This window comes from Salvia splendens, chromosome 1 (genome assembly GCF_004379255.2).
Source record: "Salvia splendens isolate huo1 chromosome 1, SspV2, whole genome shotgun sequence".
NCBI lineage: Eukaryota > Viridiplantae > Streptophyta > Magnoliopsida > Lamiales > Lamiaceae > Salvia > Salvia splendens.
This window is the reverse complement of record NC_056032.1, coordinates 16,468,665-16,487,442: the sequence shown is the minus strand read 5'-3', so window position 1 is coordinate 16,487,442 and position 18,778 is coordinate 16,468,665. Positions and strand designations below refer to the sequence as shown.

The window sequence follows — 18,778 nt, the reverse complement described above, 5'->3', positions numbered from 1 at the left end:
GGTCTGTAAGACCAGAAAGCATGTTCCTACCGCTAGGCTAGACCAAGTCTATTAACATTGTCTAAGCAATATATTAAAGCAAGCAAGATTTGGGGGTACAGTGGTACCCCTTGTTCTACACTGGATTCGCCAGTGGCTGTGGATAAAAAAATGGCGGAGCTATTGGAAGTGCCCACCTTATAGTGGATGCTATAGGAGACAAAGCAAGGAGTACTATGATTTATCTTAGATTTAGATAAATAGTGTCTCTTGATTTGAAGATATTACGTTCTTAGTTCGATATTGTTTAATCTATTGTTAGAACGTCTTATAAATTCCTTCTTAGATGTTCTACGGTTCTATTCCATATCCTAAAAAATAAATGGAATCACATGATTTACACATTTTAAATAGACTCTGACATTAAAACGAACATGAGAGCATCCACATCCGTGCTCTTGCCAACGAGAACGGATGTAGGCCCGGACCCACTTTTACTCCCTACTCTTAGGCAAGAGAACAACACCCACATCCGTGCTCTTCCGCAAGGATAAGCTCAAGGGTCCCACCATTCTATTATTCAATTTAAATAAAAATATTTCCACAATATTAAAATACATTAAAAATAACCGGAATAATATTACAAATTACAAAAAAATTAAAAATTACATAATTAAAATCCTAAAAATTAAAATTTTCATAATTAAAGTCTTAAAAATTAAAAATTACATAATTTAAATCCTAAAAATTAAAAATTACATAATTAAGTTCATAAAATTAAAAAAATCCACTACTCGTGGCCGAATTTTGCCCAAATGTGTTTGATTAGGTCTTCTTGTAGCTCAATGTGGGTTCGGGTATCGCGCATTGTGTGCCTTGTTTCGATCCTCTCACCCACCGTCGTATGCACACCTCGGCGTGGGGGAGACCTTGCGGTTGAGCTTCTGGCTTCATCCTCGTTGTAAAAGCTAGCCGCCCTCGGTCCTTCATCGGCTATAATCATGTTGTGCAAGATAATACACATGTGTACATGATGTCGGCGATATTTTTCACGTACCATAGCCGAGACGGGGCCTTCACAATGTTGAATCGAGCTTGAAGGACCCCAAAAGCTCTTTCGTCGTCTTTACGAGCGGACTCTTGACGCTACGCAAAAAGAACCCATCTCGGGTCTTGCGGGTTGCTGAGTGTCTTCACGAAAGTCGACCACCTTGGGTAGATACCATCAGCGAGATAGTAACCCATGTGGTATGTATTTCCGTTGGCGGTGTAGTCGATCACCAGTGCTACACCATTCAACACATCATTGAAGAGTGGTGAAGAATAGAGCACGTTCAAGTTGTTGTTGGATCCGACAACACTTAAATATGCATGCCAAATCCATAGGCGGTAGTCGGCGACCGCTTCAAGGATAAGTGTTGGGCCGCCGCCTTTGTAGCCGCTTAAGTGTTTCCCCATCCAAGCAGTCGGGCAATTCTTCCATCTCCAATGCATGCAATCAATGCTGCCAAGCATACTGGGAAAACCATAGACTGTTTCGTGAAGACGAAGCAACCGTTGGCAATCATCGGTGGTGGGTGCCCGAAAGAATTAATCCCCAAAAGCTGAACAAACGCCCTCGCAAAAATTTTTAAGGCAAAGGATTCCAGTGGACTCACCTACATGCAAATACTCGTCGAAGAGGTCAGTCGTTTGCCCAGTAGCAAGTTGTCGGATGGAACACGTACACTTCTGCAACGCCAAGAGACTTTGCCGACCGGCTGCGTCTGTACTTGTTTGAAAGTATTCAACACGGGCGGACGATGTGTTGACAATACGCATAAACAAGTGTTTTGACATGCGAAAACGGCGCCGAAAGTAATCTTCCGGAAACCGCGGTTGGTCGGAAAAATAGTCGGCAACGAGCCTTTCGTTGGCTCCCTCCCGGTCACGATGGATGTATCGGCGAGTTGATCTAGTTGGTTGAGGAGGAGGGGTGGGGTGCGACATAGGCGGCACGATGTTGTTCATAGTATTATTGTTCTTCGCACTCCGCTTCCGCAATGAGATGGGTGAAATTCATTTGAGGGTTTGAGTGAGAGAGGAAGCTGTAGATATAAGTTGTATGAAAAAATATGAATGAGAGATGAATGAGAGATGATTTGATGTGAAAAATGGATGATGAATGTGTGTATTTATAGATGATTTTGGGGATAATAAAAATAAAAAAAATCCAGAAAAATGGTAAAAAACGGCCATATTTTTGGCATTCTGAATTTTTTTTTGGTATTATTTTCGATTTAAAAAAATATTGAATTTCCAATGGAAATGCCGTTGGCCAATCGCGTCACGTCAGCTGCTCGCTGGTACGGGCGTGCTCTATGCATCGAGCAGCGCCGCGGCGGACAGTGGTGCCGTGCCGCTAGCACGGACTGACGGACAACGTCCTGCTCACCGCTGCGGATGCTCTGAAGACGTTTTTATTCCCAAACTCCATTTCAAAGCCTAACTTCTTTATCGATCCCTTATCTCTCATCTCACGTGGTCTCCAATCTCTCTGTGCTCTCGCCGTCGGTTGCCTAATAAAGGGTAACAATTGGATTGTTAGGAATTGGCGGTGCAAAAAATGAAAGATAATTGTTTACTTAATGATATGTGATAATAATAATAATAATAGTAGTAAAAAAAATAATAGTATCTGATTATGTTTGCACTACTAAAAAATGTTGAAAACTGGAATACACAAGTGTATTTTTTCAATAAAAGTATGTAGCATTATTGTGTTTGTAAGAGATTAAATATTTTATTAGGTTTACGCGTGATATACCGACTAAGGTTGAAACCTAATATCATTAGCCGCAATGTGATATGTGATGGGTAACGAAATTTGATTGCTGTAGACATGAACCGTTTAGTGTAAGTCAGTCAATTCAGTGTGACAATTTTATCATGCTCAACACATGTTATTAACCAACTATCACTCTACCATTATTGCTGATTTTATAACTAGTATTAATAAAATGGTAGGAGTATGAAATAATTTTTCAATTACCAGCTATTTTGGGTCATGTCATTTTATGATCAACCGTATTCTCAAGTAGTTGGACTTGGCTAGCTCATCAAATATCCCTAGTCCTTAGAGCATCCACTATAACACGCCCGCGGCTATAGCCGCGTTTGGGGCGGAAGCGGGGCGCCTTATAGTGGCGGAGTTGTCCGCCCCGGAGGTGGACGCGGCGAGGGGGGAGGGAGGCGGCGGACGCGGGATAGCCGCGTGCGGGGCGAGGACGCGGCGATGGAGCTATAGCCGCGCCTATAGGCGCGGCGCCTATAGTGTAACGAGGAAGAAGCCGCGGCTATTCGGCGCGAATTTTTTATTTTTTTTTACATTTCAATTCACCTATAAATACACCCCACTCCATTCATTATTTTCACACCATTCAAACACAACATCTATACAAATTTCTCTCACTACAATTTGGGGTCGGAAATGAACAATTTGTGGAGAGACAACTGGAATGCTCTGATTCAACAGGTGCAACAGGATGTAGCGTACCACGGAGCAATGAATATTTGATCCAACGCTTCGCTGATATGCGCAGGACCACATCACATAACACACTGCAGGCCGATTTGATTGAAGAAGTATGAGCACGTAGGGGAGGTAGTGGCGTTGTGTAAACTTGGTAGTGATTTGTACTAGATTCAATGTAGTGTGTGATTTTAATTTTAATTTAGTGTGTAATTCTAATTTTAATTTGTATTGTATTTGTATTTGTATTTGTATTTTTATTTTTATTTTTATTTTTATTTTTATTTTTATTTTTAATTCGTATAGTCGGCCTTTCTTAATCCACTAATTAGAGCCCGATAAATTTGTTAATAATTACTTGATATATTATAAAATGAAAGTTGATTATAAAATTTTGGGGCTATTGGAGTTGTCCACTATAGTGGCGGAAATAGAATTTTGGGGCTATGGATAAAAAATTGGGGCTATGGACAAAAAACTGTAGCGGGGCTATTGGGCGTGTCAACCTTATAGTGGACACCCTTAATAGAAGATATTTTATATACTCCATCGGCCATCGCTCTTGTATTTAATTTTTTCTGTCATAATATCCAAATAATATCTAGCCAAATTTAAAATAGACCATTGTTTTTCCCAAACCTGAACAAAACCACGCGCACATAATCAATCTTAAAATGTTACGTGATGAAATTTATTACTCTCTTCATCACTAATGAGAGTGAACTCGTTTCATTTTAGTCCGTCCCTAAAAAGCATGCACTTTCTAATTTTAAAGGCTCATTTCTTTCTAATCGGTGAGACCCATTTTCACTAGCAATATTTTAAATTTTTTTTTTACTTTATCAATTATACATTAAAATCTATGTTAACTTAAATGTTCATATTTTCAAGAAAGGAAGTAGAAACTAATATTGAAACGACATACTATATTTTTACATTAAAATAAAACAAAGATATTTGATTAATGGAACCAAAATTAAACCCAAAGAAAATAGGTGAGCCGAAATGAAATTAGTTGATCCAATTAACATCCAATAAACTCCCTAATCCCAACACGTTTAATGCCTAAACAGAAGCACGCGCCTCCCGTGGCGCGTGCATATGCAAGCGGAACTCATCTCTATTAATAAACCCCTTCCTCTTCAAATCCAATCCAATTGCATCAGTAATCTTCATTCCCAAATCGATGACGTCGTCTGAGCCGGAGCCTTCGATGCAGCCGTTCAAGTGGCACTACGCGGAATTCGACGACAGCAGCTTCCAAATCCGAGGGCGCACGCTCTTCCTCATCGTTGTCCTCTTCTCCGTGATTCTCCTGGTGGGGTTGCTCTTCCTCTACGCGCGGTGGGTGTGCCGCTTCGACCCCCCGCCCCCACCGAGCGTGCAGCTTCCCCTCCCTCCACGGCTGGGACTCGACGCCGCCGCCATCGCCGGCCTCCCCATCGTGCTCCACAAGGCGGAAGGAGAGTGCTGCATATGCCTCGGAATATTCGGCGACGGAGATAAGGTGAAAGTGTTGCCGCCCTGCCAACATTGCTTCCACTCCGAGTGCGTCGATAAGTGGCTCCTCACTCAGTCGAGTTGCCCACTCTGCCGCTCCTCTATCCGATTCGACTCACCTGTTTGACTCGCCATTTCTTTTTTTCATTCCAAAGTGGGATATACTGTTGCAGTGTAAAGCTGCTTTTTTTTTTTGCATAGATTGTAGAATCTTTGCTGGAAACTGTAGATAATTTCGAGTATTCTTTTTCAAAAACTAGGGATAATTAATTGATTTGGGTGTTCTGTCTTGGGCCATCTTATTTATCACATATCATCACATAATTTCTCTCCCTGTCGTTATTTATTTCATTTTTTTACAATATGCTCTTTTTTAAGATTTCGAAAAGCTAACGACGTTGGAGTTGTTCAATTATCTTTTACCCAACGCAAATATCTTCTATTTTATCATAATCTAATTTCTATCGTCAATCACATGCCAGTTTAGGCGCATTTAATATCTCTTATTATAAAAAAATTTGATGGGTATGTGCTTAATAGCACAGCAGGGGATCCCAGCCCCATTTACTACTATCGAGTAGGAAGACGAACAGAAATTGATTGCTATAAGATGAAATTAAAGGATGGGATACAGAAGTTTTTCTCTAAACAATTTATATCAATCAAACTATTTTTTTCATCAATCACAAATGGAGAACTTGCCGCAAGGAAGAGAAGAAAAGAATAGATGTAACAGGCATACATTCATGAAAAAAATGAAGGGTACGTTAACATTTATTCAAATATTTTGTTAACAAATTCATTACAGGTGTGTGCTTTTAAATTTATTTCGAAACTATAGCTACACTTTTCCATTCTGATCGTTGTCCAATTTATGAAAATATTAAGCGAAAGTTTGATTTATAGTTTAGGGGTACCTTGGTTGATTCGTTGAGTGAAATTTAAAAGGCCGGTCGTTTGTACCATAACAGACCATTTGGATCTAATCTTGCACAGCGCTGCCGGTATGCTATTGTGAAACATAGGTGGAAGCGCATACCATGTTTTAGGATTGAGAGGTGGTGCTAAGGTGGGATAGGAAGCTATACTATTTTAAATGGATACATAAGTACTACTCCAAAATAAAATAAATTAACTCAGTATATACATGTAAAATAATCATGCATCAAATAATAAATTAATTGGAATGTACATGTTAAGATATATCTTATCAAATTAGTACTGTTATATAATGCATGTATTCAACATAAATTCGTGGATTAATATAATTAAAAATGTTGATGATTGAATAAGAAACTGATATCATCTCTATATTTTGAATTGTTTGATAATAGAATAAACACGGAATTAGTTAGAACTAATATATTTAAATTTTAAATTATACAAAATCAAAATGATTTTATACTATAAGTTGATTTATTATATAATAGTTTATTTGTATATAACTAACTGATAAAAAAACTACACACAAGATTAGGATTTTAGATTTTTTAATGTTAATAATTTGTTGAGTACAACTCCTTTTTGGTCCAAAACATATGGTCAAATTACGAATTTTGTCCATAACATTCATTTTCAGGTTTTCGGGTCCATAACATACGAAAATCGCTCTCGGTTAGGTCCTTTTTGGACGGCTCCGTTAAAATACGCAAATCAACCGTTACTTAGCAAAAGTTTGACTAAATTAAACAAAAAACTAGATTATTAGTTACTAAATAATTTGCTAATTATTTTCTTAAAAAGCACCAATTATCTTTTTTTCCTTTGGAAAGGCACAGCGTGCAGTGGCACAAGCGAGGAAGGTGATCGAGGGTGATGTAATCAGGCAATACAAGAGGTTACATGATTACAGGGCAGAGATTATTAGGTCTAATCCAGGGAGCACCGTTATGCTAGCTACGAGGCGGCTGTCAGATGGGACTGAGAAGTTCTCTGGCATTTATGTTTGCTATGAAGCGTGCAAAACGTTATTCAAGCAACATTGTAGACGTATTGTGGGTCTGGATGGATGTCACCTGAGGGGGCAAGCGAAGGGCATACTGTTGACAGCCATTGGATTAGACCCGAACGACAGATATTTCCCATTGCATTTGCCGTTGTAGCCGTCGAGAGTACAGAGACGTGGAGCTGGTTCCTGGAATTTTTAGTCAAAGATTTGGAAATCAATGACTCATGCAAGTGGACATTTATATCGGATAGACAAAAGGTATATATACTCTGAAAGTTATCATAATCACAGTTGCTAATTATGGACTTATGCATAATTTACTATGTTGGCAGGGGTTGATCAATGCGGTACGGAGTTGCTGCCATATGGCCTAGCACCGCTTCTGTGTTTGGCATATGCATAATAACTTCCGGAAGGTGTTCACCTCGACAACGTTGAAGGACAAGATTTGGGAAGCCGCTCGTGCGACGACTGAATATGCCTTCGACAGGGTCATGGATGAAATCAAGCAAATAAACTCTGGAGCACACACGTGGCTGACCACACATACTTCGAAGGAGCACTGGAGCCGAGCCTTCTTCGGTTTTGAGGCCAAATGTGATATACTCGTGAATAATATTTCGGAGTGCAATAACTGGGTTTTACTTTTTGCACGTGATAAGCCATTATATGGTATGCTGGAATGCATCCGTATGTATCTGATGGACAGATTCACAACCCGGCGAAAGATGGCTCAAAGGCTCGAGGACTGTGTCGGCCCCAAGATACGGAAGAAGATCGAGAAGTTGAAGAGCAAAGTTGGAGACTGTAGGGCACGTTGTCAAAGTACGATCGTGAACATGCTTCCCGAAGGCGGTGCCTCATCCTCTAACCCTCTCAACAAGAAACATGGTTCATCCTCACTCACTCGAAAGAAGAAAGGAGGGAAGAAAACAGATTGATTTAGTGTGATCGGTTTTTTGTCATGTAACATATACAATGAATACTTGCTGGTTTTCCTGCCTGTTGCTGGATTGTTGGTTTTTGGATTTGAGTGTTGTTTTGTTTTGGTATGTGAAGATGCAACCAGCTGCAAGTAACGTAACGTTTGTTTAGGACCAGTTTGAATTACTTTATGAATATGAAGGATGGCTTTCGCACGTATATTTTTGCATATTTATGCCCCAAATTCAAAACCCAATTTCGAACAAGAACATGTTCGAATGCCAAAGAAGAAGAAGCAAGCAAGCTAGCTCGCAAATGGATCGAACTCAAAATACAAAATTCAGACAAAACTAGGATTTTCATCAAATTAATTCACCATACAAAATAACCCAACAATAACTACAAAACATAGAGCATATACAACAACATACACTAATTTCTCCAATTTTGCCTTCATTTCTGCTTTAATTTCGTCCAACATCAACTCTACAGCCTCAACGTTTTCATTAATTTCTGCTAAAACCAACCCTAAATCAGAAGCAACAACTGAGGTTGACGAAGAAGAGGCTTCGCCTTGATTAATGTCACTACTGACGATTCGGAGTGCCGCTACCTCTTTACAAAAGCAGCGCAGGGTCCTAAATCGAAGGTCGCGCCAACAGCCGTTGTCTCCGGAATTGCCGCTGGAAGTCTACCAATGCATTTCAAACGGTTTGTCGGTGTGTTGCAGGGATGGGGGAAACCAGACGAAGAAGTAGGGTTCTTCGCTGATTGTGTGGGGAAGAAAGAGAGTAAGAGTAATACAAGAACAAAATGTTAGTGTTTTTTATTTTTTAATACAATTAATAAATGTTAGTGTTTTTTTAAGAAAAAAAGATAATTGGTGTTTTTTAAGAAAATAATTAGTAAATTATTTAGGCACTAATAATCTAGTTTTTTGTTTAATTTAGTCAAACTTTTGCTAAGTAACGGTTGACTTGCGTATTTTAACGGAGCCGTCCAAAAAGGACCTAACCGAGAGCGATTTTCGTATGTTATGGACCCGAAAACCTGAAAATGAATGTTATGGACAAAATTCGTAATTTGATCATATGTTTTAGACCAAAAAGAAGTTGTACTCTAATTTGTTTTATTTCAAAAATAAGAAAAAAGAGGAAGGTAAGGGGAAGAGAAAGAAATTCATGAAAAAAGAACGATTGAGGCAACAATGCATAAATTCAAAGTTAAACAATTACTAATACTTTGTTTATTTTTTATAATTGGATTGAGTGGGCTTTGAACGGATCATCTATTCGAATAATTTAGCTTGTGAGTTTAAATGAATCAATTCTAATTCATAATGACTTATAAATATTTTTTTAATAAAAAACGCCCTTTGTGGGCGGGAGGTTTAGGCAGACCTCCAACCCGTAAATAATATCAAAATAAAATGTTCTAACAACATGATCTTAGCCCAAAAGTGACTAGGATCTAAACAAGAACACGAAGAAGCCAAATAGAGGTCCCACAAGTCGAGATCCTCCGTACTATCGAGTTGAAAAAAACTGACTATACACATACGAGGGAGAAACGAAAAATTATCAAAACCAACCACCAAAGAAGCTGGATCAACCCACATCTCTACGTCGGAATCGGAAGTTAGGATATCCCAGCTGGTCCATCCTAACCAGCGCATTCAGATACCGAGGCGCAGAGATTGGATCATAGTAAGTAAGGGCAGGGGTCTGAACCCCCTTACCTGCAAGAAAGTCAGCAGTAGATACATTAGATTTATTTATCATGTACTTCCTCCGTCCCACGATATATGTCACACTTTTCTTTTTAGTTTGTCCCACAAAAGATGTCATATTTCCTTTTTTGAAAAAAGCTCTCTCTTACATTAATAAAAATATATTATTTTCTCTCTCCACCCACCACACAAAACAACATCACCTAAAATCCCATGTCAATCCCCAAGTGTGCCACCTATTATGGGACGGAGGGAGTACTTTTTAGCAAAATCATTTTTTAATACGTGCGAAGAAAATGAAATGGACCGTGGATAGCACGGGTGTGATATTAGTTTTATTATAAGAGTGAACTACATAAATGGTACATGATCTTTCACTTTGGCACATAAATGGTACCTGATCTTTATTTTATATCATTTTTGGTACTCCATGACAAAAATAACCCTAGGTACCAAACATGTGATTTTTTTGTTATGGAGGATATTTTTTGAATTTCAATTAAATAGAACCAAATATGTGATTCTTTTTCTTCCTTTCTTATTTCTTTTTTTCTTCTTTAGTTTATTCTTCTTTCTTTTTTATTCATTTTCTTCTTTCATTTTAGTATTTTATCTTCCTTTCTTCTTTCTTTTTTCTCCTTCGTTTATTTTTTTTTCTTTTCACTTCTTTTTCTTCTTTCTTTTTAGTGTTTTATACATACATATAATTGCATTCATAATATAAATCAATAACAAAACACCTAATTAAATTAATTATTTAAATAAATTAAATCGATTGAATATTTTTAGTTAAATTATTTATACTCATTTTAGGGTTGAAACACCTAACTAAAAATATTCAACTTTTTATCATTATGAATACAATTCACAATTTTAAATTTTGACTAAGACTATATTGATTAGTTATTAATTTAATATAAAACATTAATTATTATTTATTAATTACTACTATTTTTTACTATTATAACAATAATATTATTATAATAACTAAATATAATTATAACTATAATTATGATTAATTATATTTAAATGATATTAAAAATTAAATTATTTATTAATTTATAACATCAAAATAATAATATTAATATTGATTAATAATAATAGTATAAAGAGTGAGGATAATGAGAGAAGATATTATAATATCACATTTGGTACTAGTTTTGTCAATGCCCAAAATATCATTTATGACACAAATGGAAAAATGAATTTGTTTAGAGGGTATTTTGGGGTCAAAATTGCATCAGGTACCAAAAATGTGATTTATAGGTACCAAAAACGATATAAAATAAAGATCAGGTACCATTTATGTGCGAAAGTGAAAGATCAGTTACCATTTATGTAGTTCACTCTTATTATAAAACTAATACTTCATCCATCCTACAAGAATATGCACTTTCCAATTTTGAAAACTTATTTCTCTCTAATGAGATAAGACTCATTCTCTTGTCACCTTCCACTTATACTTTTTTTGTAGTGGGAACACATTCCACTAACTCATTCTCGCTCACATTTTATTACTCCATCTGTCCTACAAGAATATGCACTCTTTCCTTTTTAGTTCATTCCACAAGAATATGCACTTTCTAATTTTGGAAAGTCTTTTCTCTCTAATGAGGTGTGACCCATTCTCCACTAACAATACTTTAATTACTTTTTCTCTCTACATCTCTCTTACTTTACCAATTTTACGTTAAAACTCGTGCCGATCCCAAAGTGCATATTCTTTGCTGACGGATGGAGTATAAAACTAATACTCCATTCGTCCTACAAGAATATGCACTTTCTAATTTTGAAAACTTATTTCTCTCTAATGAGGTAAGACTCATTCTCCACTAACATTACTTTAATTACTTTTTCTTTCTACATCTCTTTTAACTTTACTAGTTGTGCATTAAAACCAAAAGTAAATATTCTTATGGGACGGTGGGTATACATTTCAATAAATTTTTTTGTCAAAATATTTTTGTTGTGAACTTGAAATTTCATTTCATCCCTTCATCTTATTTAGTGTTGAATTATATTTTTTTGGGCCGTACTATTACAATTGTTATTTCGTTGTTGACAAAATACATAACTCAGAGTGTCCACCAAAAATACTTGTTAACACTATAGTGGACAAGCCCAAGCCATCAAATATTATTTTTTTTTTCATTTTTTGAGGTATTTTAATTTAACTATAATAAAAATTATCGGACTATAATAATTATAAAAAAATGCATAATTTAATAAAAATAAAAATTAAAACCAAATCTTCGTTATATTATAGAAAGGGGTAATTATACAACGAATTTTTTTTAAAACACTAACAAAACACCGAAAAAACACCGCCACCGCCGCCTACTCGGTGGCGTCATCAGAATTAGTCCCTTCTTCTTCACCAGCTGAATCGCCATCGCCGTCACTGTCGCCGCCCTCAGCTCCAGCCGCCGCCGCTTCCTCCCACCCCAACCTCGACCTCAGCCGCAATATGAGGTCGTAGTATATCCGCTTGGTAGGCGGGTCGGCCGACTTCTCATACAAGGACAAAGTATCCTGAAGTTGCTTCGTCTTCTGCACCTCCAGGGTGTTGTTCAACGCCACTTAGGCCGGTCCGGGGCAGGATGCAGACGCGTCCGCAACAGAGTGTTGGGAGGCGGATCTAGCGTCTCGGATTGAGGACTGCTTCCTCTGTGGACGTGGGCACCGGGAGAGTGACGAGGATGGCTCCCCCAAAACATCATCGTTGAGGTCGAAGGGACGTGAGCCGCTACTACTACTGTAGTTGTCGGCCCTACCGAGTCTTGTACGCTTCGGCCTAGGAGCAATCTCTTCCTCGCAGATGGCTCTGAATTTCGGGAGTCCCGCAGAACGAGGAATTCTTCCCAGTAGGCGAACTTGGGGTTGCCTTCAGTATTGTACAACTACATCGACAACGCTTTTATGTCGGCTTCGATGTGGCCACTCTCAGCAGTGCGCATTTGGTTCTCGTATATGCCAATGGACCTCTTGAGGGCTGTAGTGATCCTGCCGAACTTCTTCCTGACCTGGTCGTGTGTACGCTCGGCGCTACCTGGTGGTTTGAATTCATTGTACACCGCCAGGACACGCTTCCAGAAGCATATGTCGGTCTGATCCGTGCCAACTATGGCATCCGTCATGACCGCGTCCCAGGCCCTAGCAATAGCAACGGACTCCGCCTCTGTGTATAGAGTCCCCCGTCGACCACTACTGCCATCGCCATCTCCGACCCCGCTACGGTCCCGCCACCACGGCTACCTTGCTGCTCTTCATCGCCGCCGGCGCCTCGTGCAGGTCTGCCGCCTCGACTCCCACCGCCACCGTGGCTTCACCCCCCACTGCCGCCGTCGCTTCGCCCCCCACCGCCGGCGATGGTGGACTCCACATCTGGGATGGAGGGGGGGTGGGACTCGATCTCCAGTGTTGGGGAGGTGGAAAGCTCTCGTATCCCGAATCTCCATAGTCGGGAGAATTATCATCTCCTCCTTGCATTTTTCGAAAGTTGTATAAAAATTGAAGAGAATGGGGTAAAATGTGTGTGAGATAAAAAAAAGAGTGGAACGAGGTATTAATAAAAAAAATTGAAAATATTAAAAAAAATTCGAAATTTAAGGAGCCGTGGCTCTCGGCCGAGTCGCCGGCGTGGCTCTCTCCTGGGCACACCCCCCCCCCCCCCCCCCCCCCCCCCCCGAATTCCATGACTCTCACTATAGGGAGCCGCGGCTCCCCTATAGGGGACGCTCTTAAGGCCTTCTTGGCAGAATTTCCGGCCAATTTGTTTAGCCAGTCATGACACGGTGGGAAACCGAAGAGCCAATTTGTTTGTACTTTTCTTTTTTCTTTTTTTGCTTATTTATTGATAATAACTTGAGCATGTGAGCAATAAGTTAGATTAACTCAATTTTATTTTTTGTTATCTACTTTTTGCCTAACTTGGAAACTGTATAATTCATATTCGAGATACGTGTTAGTACTAGGATTAGACACTACTTTGTAGTTATTCTTTTACAGCTTGTTAAAGCGCTTATCTTTTGATAATTGTAACGAGACGAAAGTTAAGTAGTACACCTAAACCTCACTTAAATTACACCAATTAAACCTAGTGCTACAAACTGAATTAATTAGTTGTCAAATAGTATATGCATTTTACATGATTAGTCACGAATGGAGTAGTATAGAATTCATAAGAAAAGGAAAAATATAAATAAAAAAGTAATATACCCTAATCACATGACGTTCGCTAATCTGAAATTTAATGGTCGGGCCTCAATCAAGAAATATAGTAATAAAAAAATTTAAGATTCAAGCCAAGAGAAATATCAATTAAGTATATGGGCGAAGAGAACAGCCTCAATAGTAATAACATTGTCAGTGAGTGACAGAAAAGTTCAGCTTCACAAATAGCGGTGGATCCAGAAGTTGGAAATGGAAAGACCGGATAAAAAAAATAAATGATTAATTATAACAAAATAAATAATACTATAACACAAATCAATCATCATTATAGCGCATGTGACCATGATAACTAACTTCTAGAAATATTCCAAACATTAAAACGTTTTCAAAAATTCTTTTATTAGGAATAGTAGCAATACTAGCAAAGATGATCATTTCTCTATATGTCATCAAATCGTCATTTAATTACTCATCTCGAATCTTATTTTGAAGGTAAGTCTTGACAAATTTCACGGCAAAAGTCATATTTTAACCCTCGATACAAACTAGAGCAATACCAATTAACTCAATTGATAAACTAATAAAAATATTACAGTCGTTAAAAAAATTGGTTTTTTTTTTCATTTAGGACTTCCACCAAATTTTTCTTTATCTATTTATGGTATTTTTCTCTTTCTAATAAGGTAAGTCACATTTTCACACTACCAATATTTTAACCATAATTTCTCTATATCCCTCTTTACTTTGCATTAAAATTCATATCCTCCTCCCAAACAACATGAAGCATTTCTTTCAGAAACGAGATTTTATATAATGTTATTTTGTACTATGTTAAGTGAAGAGAAAATAAAATATAGATGGTGATATTTAAAAAAAGAGTGAACTACAAAAATGTCCTTGGACTATGGGTGTATATCGCACATTCGCACATAGTTCCTGGACTTTAAAAATATCGTCAGTAGTCCCTGAACTAAGAGTTTATTTCAAAATTGGTCATTTTTGCTTTTTTTTTACCCGAAAATGCCCTTTTGGGGTGTTGCCGTGTTGGGTAATTTGGTCTTTTTATACTTTTAACTTTTTAAATTTGATATTATTTCAGTAATGTACTAAATTTGATATTATTTCAAAATTATCATTCTCCTTCCCTTTTGGCATCCTTCACTTTGTTAAACTAACTACTACTATTAGTAGAACATCATAAGTTTGTTTTTAATTTACAAAAGAACTATATAAATACAATATCATTTCATATGATAGAAATTTAACTTTATAATAAATTTATGTAATATACTATTTTAACTTGTTTATGAATGATTTATTAACTGTTCCGTATTAAACCAAAAAGTCATAACAAGATCAATTAGTATTGAAAATTCTATCGAATATTTATTTAGCAAAAAAAAAGGGAAATGGAATTCAATTTAAAATTCGTTTAAAAAAAAGCTAAATTTTAGAACTCCTTATTTTATAAAAGAATTGCCAACATAAACTAGTCCAACCTATTACACTTAGCATCCTCTTACCCATTTACGAATATTATTGTATTGTTGGTTTGCATTTTATTGTGTATTTATTGGAATTTTTAGGTATTATTTGTTATATTTTCAAATGTTTGATTATTATTTTATTAGGACTAAACGTCCATTTTGGTCCTTAACATATTGCGATTTTTTTATTTTGGTCCAAAACATTATCTTTTAAATTATTCGGTCCCTCACAAATAAAAACGGGTCACATTTGGTCCATTTTTGGACGATTTCGTCAAATTTTTTACGGAAATTCCCCCCTCCAGCATCTCCGCCGCCAAGCTCCACCGTACCATCACCTTCGGTCCTCCTCCTCCCTCACCAAACCAATCCAGCTCACTGTCACCGCACCATGCTCCTACCCCCTTCTCCAACACGATTTCTCCTTCACCTACGGCCAGCCGCCGGTCCTCGCCGCCTACACACCGCCGCCGCACTGCCCCTCCCCAAGCTCCGCCAAAATCGTCCTCGAGTGGACGGTGACGTGCAAGGACAGGCAATTCGACCGCATCCTCGACTCCGTCAGCCCAGGCAACCCCTGGCGCCGCCTCTTCCCCGACGACCTCTGCTCCTCCGCCCCCCACGGCGTCGTCTGCGACTTCTTCTACACCTCCGCCATACCTCGCACGTCACTGAGCTCAGCTTCGGATATGTCTCCGACTACACCCCCAGCCCCCTCCCCCCCCCCCGCAACCCTAACTCCACCCTCACCCCGCAATTCCTCGTTAGAGGAGCTGATCTTCATCGAGATCGGCGGCGCCGAAGGCCTCCTCGTGAGGTTTAGGTCAAATTTTAGGGTTTCCGTCAAATTTTAACGGAACCGTCCAAAATGGACCAAATGTGGCCCGTTTTTATTAGTATTGAATTATTTAAAATTATAAAATAGATTCGGATTAAAATTATACATCGATTCCGGTTTCGATCCAGAACCGACCGGTTCTTAACCGGCCGGTTCCAGTTTCAGTTCCGGTTCTAGAATTTATGAAAAATTGAAACCGGTTAACCGGTCAACCAACCCGGTTAGAATCGGAACCGGCCGAATAAGCAGGACTAGTTAGTTCATAAAAATAGATTGGAGAAATAATTATAGATTCAAAGCATCACAGTTTAAATATTTTAAATACTTTAGAAAACAGAGCTTGCAAATTTGACTTTGTTTAAATCTTAAAATCACTAAATGTTTCAAGTTATTTTATTTCAATTCAATTGAGTTAGATTTATTAGTATATTAAATTATAAAAAAAATTGAATTGTAATCCGATTCCTGGTTAGGAACCAGAACCGGTTTTATACAAAAAGTTGGAACCGGTTTTTAAATATCAATAAATTTTTTTAATTAAAACTGTTAATTGATGGACACTATAAATATTAATTAAAACTATCAATTTTTATTATTTAATATAATATTCAGCTGAATTGAAGAAGTACAAAAAAATAATAATGAAAAAATAAGAGTTATTCTACTTAGCCTTCGTTCGATTGTTATAATTGCTTGTGATTAAATATTATGAATTTGGCTAAAAATTTGATACTACTAAAAATTTTATATAGGAGTATTTTTGTTTAAATTTTCTAATTAATTTTGATTATTTTCAAATAAATAAATGAAAATTATATTATTCTTACATTAGATGCATATTTATTTTAGAATAAATCGTGTTATATGATTTATTTATGATTAAAATTAAATATTAATTAAAAATAAGTTGGCGTCGGTATACCTTATTGATTAAATATTAGACACTATCAAATATTGATTAAAAATATTAATTTTTGTTATTTAATAATTTTAATAATTAATAATAATTTATTGATATTTAAAAATCTAATTTAAAATTTAATTTATAAAATTATATCTAATATTGAAATAAAGAAACAAAGTGAAGGATGCCAAAAGGGGAGAAGAATGATAATTTTGAAATAATATCAGATTTCGTACATCACTGAAATAATATCAGATTTAAAATGTTAAAAGTGTAAAAATATCAAATTGTCCAGCACCTCAAAAGGGCATTTTCAGGTGGAAAAAAGCTAAAAGGACCAACTTTGAAATAAACTCTTAGTCTAGGGACTACTGTCGATATTTTTGACGTCCAAAGACTATAAGCGAGATACACCGATAGTCCAGGGACTATTGGACTTTTAATTGCAATTTCGCAAAAGCAGTTGGGAGTGTTGGCCCAAACTCGCGCATAAACCATCTCTCATCGTGGATAAAAAGTCCATTTTCCGTTATAGTGTTAACTCTCACATCAATTCATTTATACATATTTTTATTAGTAATTTATATATTTTTTATGATAGAAGATGAGTCATTTTTATTTTATTTCGATATTGATTTATTTTATATAGTATTAGTTATTGGTAGAATTTCATTAAAATAAACATGTCAACACAAAATTTTAGGGATATTTTTATCCTAGAGAAAATATAATTACTTTTCTCATCCATTAAATGTATTTCTCTTATTATAGGAATCGTATAAACTAAATAATGATGAACAATTAAAAAACTGATCATGCTATAATATGAATCATAGTATAAATTTTTGAGGGATTTCGATATTTAGGTCATAATGATATAAACTCAATAATGTTCCTTTAGTGTGGATTAATGCATCTACACTGATCATGTTTCTAGTTGAGTAAAAAAAATTATGCGGCTTATGTTAATGACAAATAGTTTTGAAGTAAATAATAGACTGGTCAAATTAATCATAAATTATTTTCAGTTCGTACGCATTTTAATTTATCCATATTATGACAAACAATGTTGTTTTGTAAATTATACTAATACAATAACATTTCAAATTTTCAATTGATCTTGTATTTAATTTATTTTTGTTTACGAAGAGTTAATATTTCTTTCAAAAAAACAATTTGGCCAAATATCTCGAAACCCAAATGATTATGGTTGAAATATATAAAAAGAAAAAGTTTATAATCTGAATCGCCTGATAACTCGAGGAGATTGGCCGAATGAAGATGTAGTCTATTGTGTAAACACGTAATGTCTATTGTCTAGTACTTTATCCAATTTACAAACGAAGACTTTGTCCAAGGTGAGACTCTTTTTTATATATGTTGAAGAGTTTTCAATATTTGGATCCCAAATCAAATGGAAAAACAAGAAACAAACTCGAGAACATGATTGAAATTGTCGAATTCATAACCCCTTTTATATAAGTTATCAAAATAAGTTGAATTGCGACAAATATTTGACTAATAATACACATTTTCCTCTGCCTTAGCGTGACCAATTTCATTTCCCTCAATTATGGAAAAGTTTGCATAAATCTTCTTTACCCAAATAGTTAGTCCTCACAATTATATATTAGCCAACTTCACTCAATCCCATTTTATGAAACTCACAATACACACCAGACACGTCTCCATGGTTAGGTAACAAAAAAAGGCGATGCCAGTTTCAACAAAATGGTTTAAACAAAATTTAAAATGTGTGACAAATTTTTCATGAAATTGAGTTGT

The 18,778-nt window shown here is 36.6% G+C and overlaps 2 protein-coding genes across 2 annotated transcripts; both read left to right on the top strand.

The window, feature by feature from the left end:
* Positions 1 to 4,552: 4,552 nt before the first annotated feature.
* On the top strand, positions 4,553 to 5,280 carry LOC121803134 (RING-H2 finger protein ATL66-like). Its single transcript, XM_042202838.1, has one exon. It carries the CDS (start codon positions 4,677 to 4,679, stop codon positions 5,115 to 5,117), a length of 441 nt encoding a protein of 146 aa, XP_042058772.1. The 5' UTR covers positions 4,553 to 4,676; the 3' UTR covers positions 5,118 to 5,280.
* Positions 5,281 to 12,726: 7,446 nt separating this feature from the next.
* LOC121807188 lies at positions 12,727 to 16,105 on the top strand. Its single transcript, XM_042207432.1, has 2 exons — positions 12,727 to 12,882; positions 15,557 to 16,105. The coding sequence occupies exons 1-2, from the start codon at positions 12,727 to 12,729 to the stop codon at positions 16,103 to 16,105; spliced, it is 705 nt and encodes a 234-aa protein (XP_042063366.1).
* The last annotated feature ends 2,673 nt before the right edge of the window (positions 16,106 to 18,778 follow it).

Coding starts and splice junctions, on each gene's coding strand:
- LOC121803134 (XM_042202838.1), top strand. CDS start 4,677: ATGACGTCGTCTGAGCCGGAGCCTTCGATGCAGCCGTTCAAGTGGCAC.
- LOC121807188 (XM_042207432.1), top strand. CDS start 12,727: ATGACCGCGTCCCAGGCCCTAGCAATAGCAACGGACTCCGCCTCTGTG. Junction 12,883..15,556: donor GCCGCCGGCGCCTCGTGCAG/GTCTGCCGCCTC, acceptor TCCCCCCTCCAG/CATCTCCGCCGCCAAGCTCC.